Here is a 21,609-nt window from a genome sequence, read left to right as displayed (position 1 = left end):
ACTAGGCAAAAAAATTAAAAAAAAAGGATTTTGTTAACGTCCGTTTGTTTTTTTAACGTCGAGGACTAATTTGAATGACGTAAGCCACATCCAAGGACCGCGAAATGCATTTTAGAAGTTTAGGGATCAACTTGAAGGCGGTGGACACATTCAGGGACCAACTTGGCTATTTACCCCAAAAATATCATCTCTCAGTAAAGATCTTTTCCCCAAGTCGCATCGCATCCGTTGATTGCAAATCGAACGGCTGAGATTCTTTTATCAACCGATCCAAATTGCAGAGGAGGGGCGGCATTATAATATTAAAAAAAAAAACGACGCGGGGTCCTCTAGCTTCTTCTCTTCACACACTCTTCTCTCGCTCTCTCTGCAACGACGTCGTTCGTGTTCATCTTCTTCTTCCTCGGTCGATTCGCGCTTCCACCCTTTCGCTGGCTCCAGTTCTCGTCGAATTCAGCTAGGGTTTCATCTGGTCGGTGATCTCTCTTCCCCTTATCCAATTTCTGCATCTGAATTCTCAGTTTCCGGAATCATCTTCGTGAAATTGAAGATAGGGATTTGAGTTTTCTTGAGCACGCTGCTGCTGGTGCTGTTCTCAGCTTCTGGGTTCGTTTGAAATCAACTCGTGTGGTGGAAGCAGGGTAACTGCACCCGTTTCTTCTTCTTGTTATTATTATCATTATTGGATTTAAGAGAAAAAAGGGGTTTGAATTTCTCGTGTTTCAGTTTATTCAATTGTGATTCCCGTTTTCGCCATAACTAGGATGCAAATTCTGTAGTAGGTTTTTTTCTTCTTCCTATTATGGGCATGTCTAAACAGTTATACTGAATTTTACATCCATAATTAGCACTAGAACTGGACACAGAGGTAGCTAAGTGAAACTTCAGCTTTTGAATAATTGAATAGTTGAACCGACACGATGGCGAAGAGTAGGCGGTCTGGAGGTTATTTTGGAAATACTGCTGGTGAATCTGAGGGATCCGGTACCTCGGGAGCAATAGACACGGAAATGACGGTTTCCGAGAACTCGAGTATCCCGACAAGGAAATCTATTGATTTGAATTCGAGCTGTCGTGGTGCGTTTGGCGTGTCTGCGCATGTTGTTCCCTTGTCGAGAATGTCACCCTTTGAGAGGAAGGGTCTGGCGCGGCGGTTAAGATCTGAGCTTGAGCAGATTCAGCAACTACAAAAGAGGATTGAACTACAAAGAACTAGTGGCGTTACGTTATCGGCCTCCAGTGATATTCTTAGCTGTAGCAATGGAAATAAGGGGCGTCGTGTGGAGAACTCGAGAAAGCCATCGATGTCCAGTTCTGTACCGGGGGGTATATCAAAACCAGGTGGTAACAGTCAGAAGGCTCGTGGATTGAACCGGGGATCAACTGGAAAAATTGAGACTGCTAGACGGACCTCTTTGCCAAGCTCTGCAAATGCTTTGCTGATGAAAGAATGTGACTCAGTGTTGAAACGGTTGATGAAACACCAGCATGCTTGGGTTTTCAACACCCCTGTAGATGTGGTGAAGTTGAATCTTCCAGATTATTTCAGTATTATTAAGCATCCAATGGATTTGGGGACAGTAAAAAGCAAGTTAGCTGCAGGTGCATACAAAGAGCCATCGGAATTTGCTGATGATGTGAGGCTTACGTTTTCGAATGCAATGACCTATAATCCACCAGGGAATGATGTCCATATCATGGCTGATACCCTCAATAAATATTTTGAAATGAGATGGAAAGCAATTGAGAAGAAGCTTCCAAGAAGTGATGCTCTGCCACTGCCTGCAAAGCCAGACACTTGTGAGGAAGTAAAAACTACTAGACCAATGCCTCCTTCAAAAAAGAGAAAAATTTCATCATTGCCCCCTGAACCTGATGTTATGCCACCTGCTAGGCAGGTTATGTCGGATCAAGAGAAGCACAATCTAGGCCAACAATTGGAGTCTTTGATGGCAGAAATTCCTGTCCATATCATTGATTTCTTGAAAGAACATAGTTCAAATGGTAGAGATTGTGGAGAGGATGAGATTGAGATTGATATTGATGATCTCAGTGATGATACTCTGTTCACATTACGAAGGCTTTTGGATGAGTTTTTGCAAGAGAAGCAGAAGAGCAAAGCAAAAGTTGAAGCCTGTGAAATTGAGGTACCTCCCTGCTACCAAGTGTATTTATCCTCCTACTCCATAGTGAAATGTAGGTCTTACATTACATATGATTTGATTCCTGGTTATCTATATTTTCTGTTGCAGGTGTTGAATGATTCTGGACCTAGCAATTCCTCATTGCAACCATTTAAAGGTATTCTGCGTATTTGTGTCTGTGTATGCATGTGTAAACAGGGTTTTAAATTGCGGTTGCAGCTGCAGGCAATGCGGCCGTTGCGATGAGTGTTGCAGCTATTGCGGCATGAATTTATTTTACACTCTTGCTGTGTCTAACAAAAATCAATAATTTTTTCAATTATTACTGAACATTTTATGCATAACTATTGTTATTCTTTTCTCAAAACATTTTCCTATTCCTTCCAATAATTTTATCACAATTTCTTTTTCGATTTGGACATTCCCACAAAATGATACCAATTCCTCTAACGATTCCCTTAAAAGAATTTCTATGCCCTTTCCCATTTAAATATAAGATCCTAAAATCCAACATTAAATGGAAATACATTAAATGCAATAATTTTCCAACACATTTCCAGACTCTAACATGAATCACCTTCCTTAAAAAAAAGTGAATCATCAGTCATCACTACCCAAGTTTTTTTTTTTTTTTTGAATTTACTACCCAAGTTGATATAACATCCAATCACATTAATTTAAATTAGTTTTCAAATCTCTGATACTTAAAAGTTAAAACTCTCTGTCTTAATATTTGTCTCACCTATCAAATCATAAAATCACAGTCAATTTATTTTCTAATTTCTCCCAAGCCCAGCCAACCCAAATCTCCCAATTATTGAAGACTCAAATCTTAAAAAAAAAGACCCAAATTAAACCCAGAAGAACAGATCCCTCTTCCTCGGTTCCTCAGTCCCATGAAATAGAATACACTGAGAGGCCTCACCGCACCGACGCCATACAAACAGTGACTAGCGTGCCACACGAAAGCTTACCCAACAACCTGATCGGAAAGAAAATCTGAGTCTGAAACTGGTTCAGAGCTTACCAAGGTACCACTAAGGGACGCTTGGGCTTTGTGGCAGCAGAACAAAAGATCAGACAAGAGCCACTGCTGACGGCCACCAGAACCTCGTCGCGGTCGGAACGGTTTGTTGCGGGAGCATTGCGGTCGAATTGCGATTTCGTAACGGCTGTTGCGCGTGAATTCTACTCACACTGCATTTGCGGCCCTATGCGGATGCAGAGGGCGCTGCAACAGCAATATTGTGGCTGCATCAAGCGATGCTGTCTGCAATTTAGAACCCTGTGTGTCTTAACTCTCTTTATTTTTTGAGTTAAATTTGTTCTGCTTGTAGGTAATGATCCAGCTGATGAAGAGGTTGACATTGGTGGAAATGACCCCCCTGTGTCAAGCTATCCTCATGTGGAGGTTGAAAAAGATTTAACTTGCAGGGTGAACAAAAGTCTAAGTCCAGGAAGCTCCAGTGGTAAGTGAGGTTTAAATTTCGCTATGATGCTTTTGACTACCTTGAGTGATCTGGGTCTGTGGTTTTTCTTGTCTTGGAAAATTTGGTTATAGGATATACCTGGGACACGTAGGGAAATAAATATTTTTAATTCTGTTAATCTAGCTTTAAGTTCATCCCACTAGTGTTAAACCCTTTAGGTTTTACCTCCAGTTCTTTGGAAGGTAAATATTTCATAATAGCAAAACGTTTGCCTGATGCATACCATGCTCTTCAATGTTCATATCCTTCCCAGATTGAGTGTTTAATGTATATTATGCTCTGAATGTATGTATGTCTGTTTGTGTGTGTGGGTGTGATCAAACTTACCTTCTAGAAAGAGTAATTACCAGCTTTCAGTGTAACAAGAAACATGTATCATACAAGTATTCTGCCTTTTGCGGATGGCGAACTCTTGATTGTCTGCTAAGGAATGAGTTTTCACATTCCAGTATTGGTTGGTTGACTTGTGCTTCTTCTGTTTATACTTTATATAGCGAATTTAAGTGGTATTAAACCAATATCATTCCTTCATCTAATAAGGATGTGGTCTTACTCTTATCAGCAGTTTTTTCTGGGTACCATATGGACATGGTGTTGTCTTGTTGTTTGAGGTCCAAAGCATTTTCTACAATTGATTTGCTTTTATTTTCACTTTGGATGTTTAATTGTAAAGCTTTACATGTTAATTAGTTATTATATCTAATGTGTGCATATTGCAGATTCAGGTTCTAGCAGTTCTTCTGATGGTGAATCTGATGACATTAAAGCAAGTCCAACAAATGGAGCAAAGGTCTGGTTTGATACTTTGATTATTAAGCCAAAAGACTTCTTTTGGTTGGCTCTTAATTTTGAATGTTGACACTATGGCTGTTTAACTGCGTATGATATAATAATGGATCCTACCTATTTTCTATTTAGCATAATCATCCATTTGTATTCTTCGATAGGTACCAGAAAATATGGGTTCTCAAGCTCAGTTGGATGAAAAGACCAGGGCATCTGATACTCCTAACAGAAATCGTGCGTAATTGATCTTTGTTTGTCATTATGTGTTACATGAGCCTTCCCTAACTTTTTGTCTCTTGTTTGTGTTGTATGGTTTTCTGAAAGAACTGTTTCAGGTTTTCAATGAAAATAATATATTTTGTTGAAGAATACTTATCCTAGTCCTCCCCATTTGTGGGTGCAGCACCAAGAATATAGGAATAGTGTAAAGAAATAATGTAACTCCCTGGATATTTCAGAGATCCAGGCCTCTCCCTCATTGCCCAATATACTTCCAATGACTAGATGCTCTTTCCTTGAACTTTCTGTTATTTATAACATCTCATCTCTCACTCTCTAACTACTTAAGCTAATTAACTAACTAACTAACTAACTCGAGGGACTACCTTTCATTTGGTTATTCCACACGGGGCTTCTTATTTTTCTTTGTATAATTCGGAGTTGGATACTCTTCAATGAATGTTACGTGTACTGTGCTTTGTGGAATCCTGTTGCTGCTAGACAATCTTTTTTTTAGCGTAGATCTGACCGCCGAAGTTGCCCCCATTGAAATGATCTTTTTTTTTAAAGATTCTTGTTGATTGTTAATATTATTAAGTTAGCAGGCTATATAAATCTGCCATGTTGTTTTAGATTCTTGTTGACAGCTCCACAGGAGTTATTTGAAATGTGTTAGTGCTTCCCAATGTATTAGGCCGAGAGAACATACACAGCAGGGTGGTCAATAGCGCGCTATAGCGCCATAGCTGCCCCTGCCGCTCCTAGTTGTAGCATAGTGGTGTGTAGTGACTGTTGCAGCTGTTATAGGCTATAGCCGAGAAAATAGCGGCAATAGTGGTGCTATTTGGTGGAACTGGTAAAAATTCATAAGTGCCCTAATTTTTTTTTTATTTTTTATTTTAGGACACTTTTGGGGAGTAATTTAGGGGGTTTGCTTCTGAGACATACTGACTAGGGTCTAGTTTGAGGAGGAAGTGATATAGAACTGTTGATAATTGATATTAGTGAAAGTGATAAAGAGGAAACTTGGATCTAGAAGAGGATGATAGATGATTCCTGTTTAGGAAACTTCTATTTGAATTTTCATGATTTTAGACAGTTTAGTTTAAGCATTAAAGGCTTAAGCTTCTTGGTTACCTTGACTTTTTTTGGGTACTTCTATGTTTTGTTTATGACACCTATATGACTTTTTTGGGTACTTTTTTATTGTTTAAGACATCTATATGATGGGTTTGACTCTTACCCTTGATTTCCTTCAGAATCTGTTAGTGGCTTAGATCAACTTGACGATAACTCTCAGCATAAACCAATCTCTTTTGACTCTGATTTTCTTCAAGAAGGTAAAGAGTGTGTGGATTATGGAAGATATTTACTACAATGTTGGATAACTACAAACAGGTTATATTGTTAATGGTATAGGAGACAGCGGTCCAGCTGAGAGACAGGTCTCCCCAGATAAACTTTATCGGGCCGCAGTATTGAAGAAACGATTTCTTGATACTATTTTGAAAGCTCGAGAAAAGACACTCACGCAAGTAAGTCTTATAAGTTATAAAATATTTTAGCTACTCGGAATTTACTCTGATTTTATTATGTTTCAGATCACTGTTGAACCCTGTATTTGATTTGCTTTTTTATTTGGCTAATGTCAGGGTGAGAAGGGAGATCCTGAGAAATTGCGTCAGGAAAGGGAGAAACTGGAAATGGAACAAAGGAGAGGTGATTCGGATGTCATACTTTTGTACAGTTAGTATATAGTGATTTGCCCATAACTAACATACCTGTTGATTTTGGAGCAGAAAAGGCAAGGCTACAAGCAGAAGCGAAGGCTGCTGAAGATGCTCGAAAGCAAGCAGAAGCAGAAGCTGCTGCAGAAGCCAGAAGGAAGAGGGAACTTGAAAGAGAAGCTGCCCGGCAAGCATTGCATCAGGTAAATAAGCAGTGTCTATCTAGCCAAAGATGTCGTTCTGCTTGTGTGCTCTGGATTTTATGGGTGCATATTTTGTTGGCATCATGCAGATGGAAAAGACTGTTGAAATCAATGAGAATTCTCGATTTCTCAAAGATTTGGAAATGCTTAGAGCCGAATCTGCTCAGCAGTTGCCGAGCCCTGTAGATGAAACCAGTCCTGATCGCTCTCAGGATGGCCTGGGTAGTTTCAAGTTTGGGAGTAGTAATCCCTTGGAACAGCTAGGATTATATATGAAAGCTGATGATGAAGAGGAGGAAGGAGAGCCACCCTGTTTTCAGAATCCTCAAAATGATGTACAAAAGGAAGAAGGAGAGCCACCCTGTATTCAGAATCCTCAAAATGATGTAGAAGAGGAAGAAGGAGAGCTACCCTGTATTCCGAATCGTCAAAATGATGTACAAGAGGAGGAAGGAGAGCTACCCTGTATTCAGAATCCCCAGAATGATGTAGAAGAGGAAGAAGGAGAGCCACCCTGTATTCAGAATCCTCAAAATGATGTAGAAGAGGAAGAAGGAGAGCCACCCGGTATTCAGAATCCTCAAAATGATGTAGAAGAGGAAGAAGGAGAGCCACCCGGTATTCAGAATCCTCAAAATGATGTAGAAGAGATGGAAGGAGAGCCACCCTGTATTCAGAATCCTCAAAATGATGTAGAGGAGGAAGGAGAGCCACCCTGTATTAAGAATCCTCAAAATGATGTAGAAGAGATGGAAGAAGAGCCACTGTGTATTCAGAATCCTCAAAATGATGTAGAAGAGAAGGAAAAAGAGCCACTATGTATTCAGGATCCTCAAAATGATGTAGAAGAGAAGGAAAGGGAGCCACTGTGTATTCAGAATCCTCAAAATGATGTAGAAGAGGAGGAAGGAGAGCTACCCTGTATTCAGAATCCTCAAAATGATGTAGAAGAGATGGAAGAAGAGCCACCCTGTATTCAGAATCCTCAAAATGATGTAGTAGAAGAGGAGGGAGTGCCACCCTGTATTCAGAATCCTCAAAATGATGTAGAAGAGGAAGAAGGAGAGCCATCCTGTACTCAGGATCCTCAAAATGATGTAGAAGAGGTGGAAGGAGAGCTACCCTGTATTCAGAATCCTCAAAATGATGTAGAAGAGGAGGAAGGAGAGCTACCCTGTATTCAGAATCCTCAAAATGATGTAGAAGAGATGGAAGAAGAACCACCCTGTATTCAGAATCCTCAAAATGATGTAGTAGAAGCGGAGGGAGCGCCACCCTGTATTCAGAATCCTCAAAATGATGTAGAAGCGGAGGGAGCACCACCCTGTATTCAGAATCCTCAGAATGATGTAGAAGCGGAGGAAGGAGAGCCACTCTGTATTCAGAATCCTCAAAATGATGTAGAAGAGGAGGAAGGAGAGCCACCCCGTATTCAGAATCTTCAAAATGTTGTAGAAGAGGGGGAAGGAGAGCCACCCTGTATTCAGAATCCTCAAAATGATGTAGAAGAGGTAGAGATTGATTAAGTTATGCACATTTTGTATGGATTGAGGAGCAAAGTATAGTTATCATGGTCCCAACTCCCCAAACTGTAATGCATTGATGCATCATAAATGGGGCGGATCATATTTTCTTGTGACAGCATTCCGCTTCTTCCTTCTGATTCAGTTTTGGGCTAAATTATAATGTCATAAGGGGATCATATTTTCTTGTGACAGCATTCAGCTTCTGCCTTCTGATATTACAATATGTATTCAGTTTTGGGCTAAATTATAATGTCATAAGGGGAGCGGTTTGAACAGAAACGTGATACGCCTTTGGCCGTTTGCAATTAGAATAGAAGCATACACCCATCTTCTTGTGTTTCCAGTCATACTAAGTGCCTTGAGCATGCGTCCCTTCTTCTTGGGTTGTACAAAAGATAGGTGTAGTCTTTGAATCTGTTAACGTTGAAGTAGCTACATCTTTCAAAATCATTCGTGTTGTATTTACATTTTAGCTATTCCTTTATAACTGTTAGAATTTTGGTTGAGTAGGTCAGTTTCATCTTTCTTAATACTGTAAACGTTTTGGCATATAGCATACTTAATAAAACTTGTTATATTCGTTTTCATCGTACAAGTTACAGGTTTCATTTTCATCTTAAATTATTTTAGTGATTGATCAATCTATACTCTATAATAATCTATTAAAACTGCTACGCAAGTTGTAGGATTACCATTATAGCAGCTCACTCGACATACATTTCACTTTTCTCTGTTCTCTTCTTTGGATCTTGATAAAGCATCTGCGCGTTCGTCTTTCAAGTGTTATATTTCCTTGCATATTTTGCAACCCCATAACTTTCTTCTGTTCCTGTTCTTTTTTTTCTTTTATACTCCCTCCGTCCCTAATTATAAGCTAAAGTTGTAAAAATCACGTTTATTAAGAAAGTCTTAGTTGATACATTTGTTTTTTAAAAAATGGTACAATCTTTCATATTTACCCCTATTTAAGTGGGTAGTAGTAGGAGGAAAGAGAATAAAAGTGGGTTTTAATTTCAAATTGTTGGAATTAAAAAACTAATAAATACAAGGGTAAATATGGAAAGAAAGATTAGCTTTTACAACTTTAGCTTATATTTAGTGACAAAACATAAGTCTCAACTTTGACTTATAATTAGGGACGGAGGGAGTATGTCTCACTTGTGCATTTACCATTTGAATCTGATCATGCTTGTCAGTCATGTCTTGACTTGTTCTTTGAGATTAAAATTCTTCACAAATTGATTTCTTTAGTTATGTGACTTTGAACACCTTTTGTTGCCCTCATTCTTTGTATTCCAATGAAGCAGTCGCACGAGGTTAACCTAGTTCATTTTTTTCCTTTCTTCCGAACATCACTCAAAGCTTTCCTTACTTGTGCTTGTAAGTTCTGGGTGTCTTCTTCGCCACATTGGAAGCTTTAACCTCTTAAGTACTCGTCCAAGGGCTTAACTTGCGTCCATTTAAGCTATTCAAGGAGTGCAACGATCATTATAACAATTTCAATTTGTGGTTGATACGCCATTATTAAGCGATTGTCAAGTTACCAAAAGTTTGGAACTCATGATAACTATATACTATGTTTGGTTTGTTGTTCTGGAGTTGGAAAAGATTGACTCTGTTTAAGTGGAAAACGGATTTGTGCAGTCTGTTTTCTGTTTCAAGGATATCCCTGATCTTTGACAATGATATGATTGCTTCTTCTTCCTCTTATTTGGCATACCATGGCAAATGGTATGATTGGTTCCTCTTCCTCTTTGAGATACCATGATGATGACCATGAGTATGAATGTTTTTTTTCATTTTACTTTATGAATTTACATTTTCATTTTTTTAATAATAACTTTTTTATGATATAATATTGCATTCTTTTTGGTACATCGACTCTTACCAACTTGAGTTATCATTCATAGACTATACATTGAAATTAAAATCAAAAGTATTTTTATATTTTATAGTTTTTGGAAAATGATGAAGTGCACGAGACAGTGATGCACGACCTGGCACGAGTGTTTCTTTTTAGAAATTAAAAATCACATTTTTTAAAATAAAAATAAAACACCAGGCAGTCCCAAATAAAGAAACACCATTAAGTTACAAAGATTCAGATCCTCACCCCACCAAAATGTTCTTCCATTTTCTATTCCCTCATCAAAACACTTCAAGATTCACATCTGTTCAAGACTAACTCCAACTAAGAGATTTAAATATGTGCGTTGTTCAAACGTGGTAGTCTGGGCGAAGCCACCATGTGCGGCGCAATAGTGGTAGTTGGGGGAGGCGGTGCAAGACTTTTATGGGATACGGTAGAAAGACTCCAGATCTGCACGGATCTGAAAAGACGGTGTATTCGGCGGTGATTTCCGGCAGTGGTGGCTTGCGGTGTGAAAGTGGAGATGAGTAACTGATCGATGACAAGAATAGCTTCACTGTTTTGGTGGCTCTAATGGCTGCAAACAGGTTGGCGATGGAGCGTCACGTCTCTGTGTGGTGAGGTGGGAGGAGATGATGGATGGGCTATTTCTGAAATAATGGAATTATGAGAAGGATATTTTTGGAAATACACAGTCACCTAGAGTAACAAATCTGTTGTCGTCGCTCTCGTGCACTAAATTGCTCGTACCAAATAGCATAGCTCATAGTTTTTTTTACAATAATATTATTTACAAAAATGATAAAATCACTATTTTTTTGTATAAACATCTGGGCCCCGATTACTCTTTAGAGGTCGGCAGCCGTCTCGCTCCTATCGCTCTGTTGGTTGACAGCCCCTATTGCTAATCAGAGAGAGGTAGCGAATCAAATGTTGTGGCGGCCTTGATCTCTTCTTCTTTCCGCCCTCTTTGCCGCAACTATTCCACCTGGACTCTAGGGGTATAAAACCTTCAAAAAAAAAAAAAGACTCTAGGGGTATACTAGTGTCAATAGGCCTGCTTATTTTATCTCTCCCTCGTGACCAACAAAAAAGTGGGGCTGCGCCCCCGTTGTACACTCCCTTCATTCTACGAACCCTTATTGATTCTAAACTTCGTTCGCGAAGGAACCCGACGTTTGACGGGCCGGGATTTATTGAGTCTTATTTTGATATGATGTCCCTTTACATTGATTGCGAAATTGATGAAAATGTTGGCATCCGTTACTGCCCATCCGACGGCTAGTATTCAATGTCCCTCCGGTACAAATAAAAAACACGTAGGGCTCATATAATTAGCTGCGCGAATTCACAGTAAAGGGTGCGTGCGACTTGCGAGAAACACTCGCTCTCGCCACCTCTTGCTCTGCGACGCCGCCGCCGTTCACTCCTTCCTCTCCACTTCGAGCGAAGTTGCTTGCGAGAACGCGCACGCTGTTGCCATCAGCCATTTCCTTCCGCTAGGGTTTTGAACTCGCCGCGACTACTCTCTCGGAACGCTGCATTTTCAGTTAGTGTCTGGTAATTCTGTAGTGGAAGTTTGTGTGTATTGTTATTGTTCATGTAGGGTTTAAGAAGTTCTGGAAATTGATATTTTGAATTTGTTGTGTTCGTTTTCAAAAATTTCTTAGCAGTTTCATTGATTTCCGCTTCATTTGCCCAATGTGTGTTGGAAGTTCATTTTGCATTAGGGTTCCGAGTAATGAATAGTGCCGTGTTTTTCAGGTAGTCAATAGGAACTGTATTGCAGCATTTGGTTTAACCGCGGAACTTGGTGATAATGGCGAGGAGTAGGCTTTCTGGAGGATATTCTGGTAATGCAGTAGAGACGGCCAGTGAATCGGATGGGTCTGGTGTATCGGGGCGAATGGATGCTGATAGTACTGTTTTGGAGGACTCTAGTATGCCTGTGAGGAAATGTACTGGTTTGAATTCGAGCCGGCGAGATGCGTTTCGTGTTCCCGTCCAAGTTATTCCAATGTCAAATTTGTCAGAAATTAAAAGAAAAGGTCTGGTACGGCGGTTAAAATCGGAGCTTGAACAGATTAGGTTAATTCAAAAGAAAGTTGAAGTACGAAAAACTAATGGTGCTATGTTGTCACCATCCAGTGTAATTCAGAGCTTTAGCAATGGCCATAATAATGGGCCTTGGACAGAGAACCCAAGAGAACCATCAATTTCCAATTCTGTACCAGGGAATGGATTGAAACCATCAGGCCAGAGTCAGAAGCCTCGTGGATGGAATCGTGGCTCTGCCGAGAAGTTTGCTCCTGCGGCGTGGACTTCTTCACCGAGCGCCACGAATGCTTTGTTGATGAAAGATTGTGAGCCACTGTTGAAACGGTTGATGAATCACCAGTTTGCTTGGGTTTTCAAAACCCCCGTAGATGTGGTGAAGTTGAACCTTCCGGATTATTTCAGTGTCATTAAGCATCCTATGGATTTGGGAACAGTAAAAACCAAGCTAGCTAAAGGAGTATACAGAGATCCATTGGAATTTGCTGGTGATGTGAGGCTTACATTTTCAAATGCAATGACCTATAATCCACGTGGGAATGATGTCCATATCATGGCTGATACCCTTAGTAAATACTTTGAAGTGAGATGGAAATCAATTGAGAAGAAACTGCCTAGAAAAGATGCTCAACGATTGCCTACAAAGCCTGCTACTTCAGATGATGTGGAAACTATTAGACCAGTGCCTCCTTCAAAAAAGAGGAAATTGATCTCATTGTCCCCTCAGCCTGAAGTTATGCCACCGGCTAAGCAGGTTATGTCAGATCAAGAGAAGCTTTGTCTAGGGAGAGAGCTGGAGTCTTTGCTAGAAGAAGAACCTGTCCATATCATTGATTTCTTAAAAGAACATTGTTCAAATGGTGGAGAATGTGCAGAGGATGAGATTGAGATTGATATTGATGATCTCAGTAATGATACACTGTTCACATTACGAAAGCTGTTGGATGATTTTAAGCAAGAGAAGCAGAAGGACAAAGCAAAAGTTGAAGCCTGTGAAATAGAGGTACCTCCCCTGCTACCTAGCCCTTCATATATTAAGCTAGTATCACATTTCATCTAAAATGCACTCATTCTCCCTCCTCATAATGAGATGTCGGTCTCACAAAATATGTGATATACCTTCTAGCTGTTAATGTTTGCTTTTGCAGCTGCTGAACGATTCTGGACCAAGCAATTCCTCAATGCAAGCATTTAAAGGTTATACTGAGTTTTTGTGTCTGGGTGAACACATTTATATCTGTGTGTATATTTTCCTGTTTAAATTCGTTCTACTTGTAGGTAATGACTCAGCTGATGAAGAGGACATTGGTAGAAATGAGCCCCCTGTGTCTAGGTATCCTGCAGCAGAGACTGAAAAGGATAAAACATACAAAATGGACAAACATTCAAGTCTAGGCAGCAGTGGTAAGTGAAGTTTGAATTTCTGTATGAATCTCTTACTTCTACCTTGTGTTTGAGAATATCAAAGACTTTATTAGTTAAATATTTTGTTTCGATAAAATAATTAAATCTAATTTATTTACCAAATCTTTTCTTTGAATAAAGTAATTAGGTTTTCCTTATTTTAAGAATTAGCTCATGTTCCAAATATGATTGATGGAATTAATATCCAAAATTAATGTATCTCCCCTGCACCAAATTTGAGGATTCATTTACGTAGTTATGATTGGAAGACAAAATTTGAATTCTGGAAGCATCAAAATAAAGGGTGAATTGAAAATGAAAGCTAGTGATTTGGCTACATTTTTTTTTGGAAACGAAAGCAATAAAATCTAGCTCCAAGCGTCATAGATTAAAGTGTAATACATTCTGCCCTCGATCAATACAAAACTTGATGAAGAAACCTCAAAATCCAACAAAATTGAAACCTGTCACTATGGCAATGATGACAAAGAAAGTGGTGGTTCTCCTGGAGCAACTGATGAATGAATAATCCTGGAATTTCAGAATTTCACCTGTTCTGGTGTAATTTAAATTTCCTTATTTTTGGGGTAGTAAAATACTCATCTAGATGACTTGGGAACGGTAGTAAAATTTCCTTGAAAGTGACTTTTTGTTGATTCATTACGATTGGTGAAGGAAATCTGTTTTGTTGTATTAGAAATTTTGAAAGCTCTTTTTATTTGCATATCTTCATTAAAGGGTGGGGATCACTTGATGACGAGGGTGGATTTGCAATCTAATTATATTAATATACATGTTACTGGATATCAGCCATGTTCAAGTTACATCTTAGATGATATTGTCCTTAGGAAGGGTAGAGGAAAAATAAGGGAGAGGTAGAGACTAGAGAAGACTTTAGTTCGTATCAATATCGCTCCCAAGGCATAGTGTTTCTTCCACATAGGTTAATTCACAGTAATTTTATTTTTCATCTTATTTAGGAAGAGGAAGACATGCCATTCTGCATTTTTGTAGGACTGATATTAGAATCTTGTAATTGGGTAATTGTTTGTAATGCAAGGTGCATTCATGGGCGGAGATGTATGTCTTGATCTTCTTTCTATGAATTATGTGTCGGATTGTCAATTTTCAAGGAAGGATAAATTCATGATCAGGTCATCAGGTTTTTGATACATAACAATAATTAAAATCATGAATAGATCATAAGTTTGCTACTAACTGTTCATATCATTCATGACTAACTGATTTGGTGTTTGATCCTTACTGCTGATCTGCCCCTATTATTGTAATAGAATAATCAAGAATCTATGTGTTCTGTTTTCATTTTCTGCTTTACTTTTAATTACCTAAATGTTACTTCATCTCCTATTTTCATAGATTGACACAGTAAACAGTGAAAACATAAATTGTTTTCACTGTTTTCTTTATAAAATATCTAAAACAGGAAGTGGCATAATTAAAAGTGAGAACAGAGAACAAGAATAGAACACATTTACTGAAACTAAACAGACCCGAAATTTCAGGACAAGTAGATCTGTGCACTGTCGCCCTTTAAGCCCGAAAGGTTATTGTGTGAATAGATGTGGTAGAGATGTTACAGAAAACTAATGTATGTTTTCATCTAATAGCCTAGTGTGTGTTTGGATACTAGTTGAGTACAACATGCACAAATTTCCATTCCAATTTATAAGAAGGGTTCTGTTCCTTTTTAGTCTTGAAGCGCATGTAAATGTCCGTTTGCACTGGCAAATGTTAAACCAAACTTATCCTAGGCTTTTGGAATGGTTGGGTTATGACAAGTCATTTGATTGTAGTTTCATTTTTGATATTTTTAACACAAGTTGCTTTGGACATGTGACAAGTAGTATTTTTGTCATATGCATAAAACTTGAATAAAATTGAGCAGTACTATAATCTGAAAGAACACCCAAGTTGCAAATGAAAAGAAAATGTCATTTCCTTTTTTTTGTGTGTGGTAATTATTGCTTTATTATTCAATAATAGTAATAATAAATTGTTGCTCGTACATCTATGTTCCCCTTGGACATTTCAGACTTGAATTAACAACTATTATTTCGATAATATTATTAGACATGTGATAAACTTGTGCTTCTGTACTTGGTAGTCTTGAATTTTCTTAGATGTTCCTTCAATATTCGTCGCAATTAAATTTCTTCGGTGTTGCTATATTGTCTTACACTCTTATCTTTTACTTCTGACAGAATCTGTCAGTGACTTGAATAAACTTAAGGACGACTCTCAGCAAAAGCTAAGTTCTTTCAACTCTGATTGCTATGAAGATGGTAAGAGTGTGTGGATTGTTGTGGAAGATATTTTTCCATTGTTTTATTCAATCTCAAGAGACCTTTTATCTTGTTTTAGGAGAATGTGCTCCAACAGAGAGACAGATCCCTGATAAACTTTATCGAGCCGCATTATTGAAGAATCGATTTGCTGATACTATCTTGAAGGCTCGAGAAAAGACACTGGCACATGTAAGTCACATCACATGCTTCGAGCCAACATGAAACTCTGCCTGTAACTTATTTTCTGACATTGTTCAAATTGTGTGTGGTTTATTCAATTATCTGGCTGAGGGCAGGTTGAGAAGGGAGATCCTGAGAAATTGCGGCAGGAGAGGGAAAAACTGGAAATGGAGCGACGTAAAGGTGATTTTGGTGTCACACCTTTGTGAGTGCTGTGTGCCCATACTGGCTATTGGACATTAACTAACCTATCTGTTGATCTGACACATTATTGAGCAGAAAAGGCAAGGTTACAAGCAGAAGCCCAAGCAGCTGAAGATGCTCAAAAGCGGGCAGAAGCACAAGCTGCTGCCGAAGCCAGACGAAAGAGGGAGCTTGAGAGAGAAGCGGCACGGCAAGCACTGCTACAGGTAAATAAGAAGTGCCTATCGTGCCTGAAATATGTCAATTTGCTTGTTTGTTTTGGATTTTATAGCAGTGTATACCGACATCTGTGCAGTTGGAAAAAACTGTTGAGATCAATGAGAATTCTCGAATTCTTAAAGATTTGGAAATGCTTAGAGCTGTACCTGGTGAGCAATTGCCTAGCTCCATATATGAGACGAGTCCTGATCAGTCTCAGGATGCCGTAGATTGTTTCACGTTTGATGGTAGTAATCCCTTGGAACAACTAGGATTGTATATTAAAGCTGAAGCTGATGATGACGAGGAAGAAGATCCACAATGTGCTCCAAATCCTTTAAGTGATGTAGAAGAGGGAGAGATTGATTAAGGTTATGCACATTTTGTATGAAGAGCCAAGAAGCAAACTGTTGTTATCTAGATCTCTAGGCCATTCCCCTGATATTCTAGCCAGCGTAATGCAGCAGCAATCCATCACAAATGGGACAGAGCACTATTTTTTGGTACCGGATTTCATACTCTAAAACGACGTTATTTTACTTTTTTGGGTTTGTTTTGGCAACAGATCAGAGGTTCACAAACTAAGTTGTTCAGACAAAGAAAAGAAGGGATTCAAAGTTACATTTTTTTGTTTTTGACTAACAAAAAGGTTACATTTTTGGACGTTTGCAATTATAACAATACATCAGCCTTCTTGTTTCTCCAATACTTGCAAATTATTAGAGCATGGCGTTTCTTAATCAAGGTTACCTTTGAATCACCGTTTCCGCATACGTGTATTTGCGTCTATTATTAATTGCTAAAATTTCGGGTTAAGTTATAAACTCACTATCATCATTAGCATAATTCTATAAACAATTTGCTTAATATAATAGTTGGGGGTGGGAATAGTAAGTGGAAAGTAGTACTATAATATAAGTGAATGTCAACTTATTCAATATAGTTTTCTCATCTAAAATACGCTTTATTGATGAAAACTTTGGTAACCAGCTTCCCAATAATGAAGTTACATAATGATCACGCAAAGATACACCTAAGAGGCAGTTCTAGGCCAATGTAGAAGATTCAGATTAAGCCCTTGGATTTGACTCCAAAAAAAAGGTTAAGGGTTTAGGGTTGGGTGTGTTCACTGGTCATGAAAGTGACTAACTGTTAGTCTACCTAAACGACAATGAGAAATTATAATCCTTAATTATTTGTTTCTCATCTCTTATGATCCTTTCTTCTAATTTGTATTAATGATACAATCCGTTGAGGTGATTGACCAACGTGTTGGAGGTCATCTACCGACTTATCCATTTGGGCAAACAAACTCGAAACCAGAGCTTAATAGGTAAAATGGACTTGAGAAGTAATTTGACCAAAGAGCACACGACTCAGGAGGGCCAAAGAGCTATAAGCGACTTGTGCCTTCAGTATATGGACCGGTCTCGTCCTTAGCAGGGTGGCTCGACCTCCACTAGAAGGGGTCATCGACTTAGGCGTGTCGATTTCTTAGAACCTAGGCTGAAACTTAGAGTTGGGTTGTGTTCGCTTAAGGGGCCCAATAGGCAAGATGAGGCAAGACCCCCTTCATAATAAATCAGGTTCTCTCTTAAGCTCAACAATGGCTACACAAAACCTCTATGTTCATGTAAGAACAATATATGTTGGCCAACTTTCTAAAAGTGATATGTTTTTTCAAATGTTCATATTCCCTTTGAGCTTATACATGCTATGATTGGTGAGTTGAGAGAAAAGGAGAGAGTAACAAAATTATGTTACTGTTTGTTATTGATTCATAGATAATCAGTTTCAATGTACATTTATAGACTTGCAAGATTAGCTAGCTTAGTCACTAACTAGATCTAACTAGGGGATGATAATGTGGGTCAACCTGGCCCAACTCGTACTCAACTTGCAAAAAAGAGGGGTGAGTTGGGTTGATCGGTTTGGAATATAGATTGGAGATCTCACCTCGCTCTACATTAGGTTGAGTTGTTAGGTTGGCGGACTGAGCCGCCAAATCAGGAAAAAAATTGTTCGAGAAGTGAAAACTGCGTTATATAATATGTGCAAACCCAACATTTATTATTAGTTAAATTTTCAAACTTGTGGCAGATCTTCAAATCATTTAATTGCAAACCATCCAAAAGTAAATGTCTTTTTGTCTTTTCAACCTATAATGTGCCAGATCTTTAAATCATTCAAATCTAAAAAGACTTCATATCCTTTTAATTGCATTTGTTCCAAAAGTGAATGATCTTCAACAATTGAGTTCAATATGTTGTTATTCCCAAGAGTAAAATTAGTAGTTAGTCTCTCTTGTCTTTTGTCTTGAAGAATGAAATTATGTTGGTGCACATATTCTAGCCCTATATCACAATTTAGTATTTACCTTTTACAAATTACAATCACAAACAAAGTCGGGTTTTTTTAATAAAATAAAAGGTCTGAGAGTGGGTAATGAGCTAACCATATTTTTTAAAAATGGTAAAATAGAAACAAAATTATGGATAATTTTGTAAAAACTTACTCACCCAATGGACCAACCTGCCCCATGTTAAAAGTGAGTTAGATGAGTTGGATCAATGGGTTGAACATCCTGCTTGTTTAGGTTGGTTGAACTGACGAGCCTAACCCATTTTTCCACCCCAGATCTAACAACTAAAAAACTAACAAGTTTGATCGAGGTGATTAAGTGGTGATTAGGTATACTTAATCAAAATATAGAGCTTTACTCTAGTAACTAATTGATTTTACCCACTGCCAATCATCATCATGAATCGGCTGATGAGACCTCTGCAAGAGCCAATCACACCTAGGTTCTACTCTGCAGCATTTAGGTACCATTATTAATTATAAGTAACCAAGACATGGTATTTTAGCCGCAACCAAACCTCTCGAGAATGGGGGCATGTCCAAATAATACTAACAAAACAATAAGAATTAATTATAACAAAATCATACTTTTAATTAAGATATTTTTTATTTAAAAAAGAAAAGATACTTTGACCATGAAAATGAATTAGACATAAAGAAATTCTTAAAGCTTACCTTTTCTCATTAGAGCAGTGCTATATGACACGACTGATTTCTGTCGTGTCATGCACGAAATGCATTTTCTGGCGGTTTCAAACCGCCAGAAACGCATAAGTGGCACAAATTGCGAAAATCCAACTCGCAATTTCTGGCGGTTTTAACACTACAAGCGGGTTATAACCGCCACAAATTGACTTCGTGCATTACACGAGAAATCTGTCTCGTGCACTATGGCATTTTCCTTCTCATTATACAATAAATTCTTGTTTTGTTATCACCACATGTATGAAATTCTTGTTTAATTGTTTTGTTATCTAGTCAGCGAACATTCAATTTTAATTATATATATTATATTATAGATAAATATAGATATAGATATAGATTATATTATATTAGATATTAGATTAGATTAGATTTGATAAAAAATTACTTTTATTATTCTGTTTTCCCAAGTCCCTTAAGAGCATCTCCAATGGGGGTTGCTTAAATCCAGTTGGCAACTTAAGCAAGAATGTTACCAACATTATCAGTTGAAAAGCTCAATCCCCACAACCTTTGAGAACTGACAGCCCATAATGAGAAAATCTGACAAGTAGATAGAAGATGGAGGGAAAATTTAAAACAGTTTATAATAAATGAGATGCATTGATCAACTTGAACCTTATTAAGAAGGAAAATTATACCTCCTAATAAGCACTATCATGAAGTGAGAAGATGCAGTACACAATGATAGATGACATTAAGGGAAAGTTTAGGAGCAGGTTTCCATCTTTTTGGATTATCTTCTCTTTGTCAGCCCCACTTCTTCCAGTTTCTAAAGCTTCAGTTTCTTCACTGGACTCCTCACTAGGTGGGTGGTTGTGTAGTGTTTCCTGTAATGATGCAGGTACTTTAAAACGATTCCATTTGTGGAAATGCTAGAAACACACACTTGAAGTATTTTTAGTAGTAAATCAATAATGTAGCATGTTTGATACTACTGGAAGCCAGATGCAGGCAATTGCTACCGCTAATGCAAAAGCTGATATTAAACCTGCAGGGAGATTATTTATATTTTGACAAATGAGAGCCAGCATATAAGAAAATCAGAATAGATTGTTGTAGAAAATTTTGAATGCTTAAATTTTGTAGAACTAAGAATCAGGAAAAAACTACTTACTTGTCCCAAAAGGAATCACTTGGAAATAGATGTGGGTACTTCAATGTTGGCTACAATTTGAATTTCACAAAGTGTTAGATTAAAAACGTAAGAGAGTAAAAAAGAAAGATGTAATTTGTTTCAATATGTAAGAAGGATTTCTAGAATGTATCATTTTCAATCCATTATTTACACATTAAGTTTTAGGAGTCAGCATTCTCAATGTACATTAACTTATGGATTCAAATTGAATATCACTCAAAAGAAGTCATCTCATCTCTTTATGCTAAATCCAAGGCTATGCTTAAATGTATTTTTGCATCATAAGGAAAATAATATAGAAGTACCTGAGCCAAATAACCTCCCAATGCTGGCCCAAGGACTAGACCTATGCCCTAAGCTGCACTATACTGAAATCAGATGAAACTTTGAATTACTATGATGGAAATATGCTCCTTTTTTATTTACTAGCTGAACCAACTCCAATTGAAAACCTATAAGGAAACGATAGTAGGCGAAGGTTAGAGTGGCTTACAGTAGAGCTTGCTTTTTTTTTCTCGAAATATTTCAGTACAATAACCCTGTCAAGAGAGGAAGTTGTGACTTGAGACATGCATATAATGTACAAATCAATTCATATCCAAATTCACAAACTAAAAGCTTTCAATTTTAGGGGATGAAACAGGAGGATGGTGTGTGTACCATCATTGGAACAAGCAAACCATTTAAACTTCCAAGAACAAATCGCATAAACACAGTCATCCAAAAGTTTATGCGATTTGATCAAGCTAAAATTGATTGAAATATTTTTCAAGGGATAGATTGGAGATTTCACCTCGCCCTACATTAAGTTGAGCCGTCAAATGAGGAAAAAAAATTGTTCGAGAGTGGAAACTGCGTTATATAATATATATAAACCCAACACTTATCATTAGTTAAATTTTCAAACTTGTGACAAATCTTCAAATCATTTAATTACAAACTATCCAAACATAAATGTCGTTTTGTCTTCTCAACCTATAATGTGCCGGATCTTCAAATCATTCAAATCTTAAAAGGCATCATATCCTTTTAATTGCATTTGTTCCAAAAGTGAATGATCTTCAACAATTGAGTTCAATCTGTATGTATTCTCAAG

The 21,609-nt window shown here is 37.9% G+C and overlaps 2 protein-coding genes across 3 annotated transcripts; both read left to right on the top strand.

Annotated features, from left to right (window-relative positions):
- The first annotated feature begins 314 nt into the window (after positions 1–314).
- LOC130729658 (transcription factor GTE8-like) lies at positions 315–8,682 on the top strand. The gene is made up of 10 exons (XM_057581475.1): positions 315–2,147; positions 2,253–2,301; positions 3,482–3,613; positions 4,354–4,424; positions 4,582–4,654; positions 5,899–5,979; positions 6,059–6,174; positions 6,292–6,358; positions 6,439–6,569; positions 6,659–8,682. The coding sequence occupies exons 1-10, from the start codon at positions 921–923 to the stop codon at positions 8,093–8,095; spliced, it is 3,384 nt and encodes a 1,127-aa protein (XP_057437458.1). The 5' UTR covers positions 315–920; the 3' UTR covers positions 8,096–8,682.
- A 2,211-nt stretch (positions 8,683–10,893) lies between these two features.
- LOC130729659 (transcription factor GTE8-like) lies at positions 10,894–17,018 on the top strand. 2 transcript variants are annotated; one of them, XM_057581477.1, is made up of 9 exons: positions 10,894–11,514; positions 11,730–13,023; positions 13,169–13,217; positions 13,299–13,424; positions 15,647–15,727; positions 15,807–15,919; positions 16,027–16,093; positions 16,190–16,320; positions 16,410–17,018. In XM_057581477.1, the coding sequence occupies exons 2-9, from the start codon at positions 11,785–11,787 to the stop codon at positions 16,680–16,682; spliced, it is 2,079 nt and encodes a 692-aa protein (XP_057437460.1). In that variant the 5' UTR covers positions 10,894–11,514; positions 11,730–11,784; the 3' UTR covers positions 16,683–17,018. The 2 variants fall into 2 exon arrangements, with proteins under 2 accessions (XP_057437460.1, XP_057437459.1); XM_057581476.1 differs by having other exon boundaries at positions 10,895–11,525.
- The last annotated feature ends 4,591 nt before the right edge of the window (positions 17,019–21,609 follow it).

This window comes from Lotus japonicus, chromosome 1 (genome assembly GCF_012489685.1).
Source record: "Lotus japonicus ecotype B-129 chromosome 1, LjGifu_v1.2".
Lineage (NCBI taxonomy): Eukaryota > Viridiplantae > Streptophyta > Magnoliopsida > Fabales > Fabaceae > Lotus > Lotus japonicus.
The sequence above is the reverse complement of the archived record's forward strand: the minus strand, read 5'-3'. Positions and strand labels throughout refer to the sequence as shown.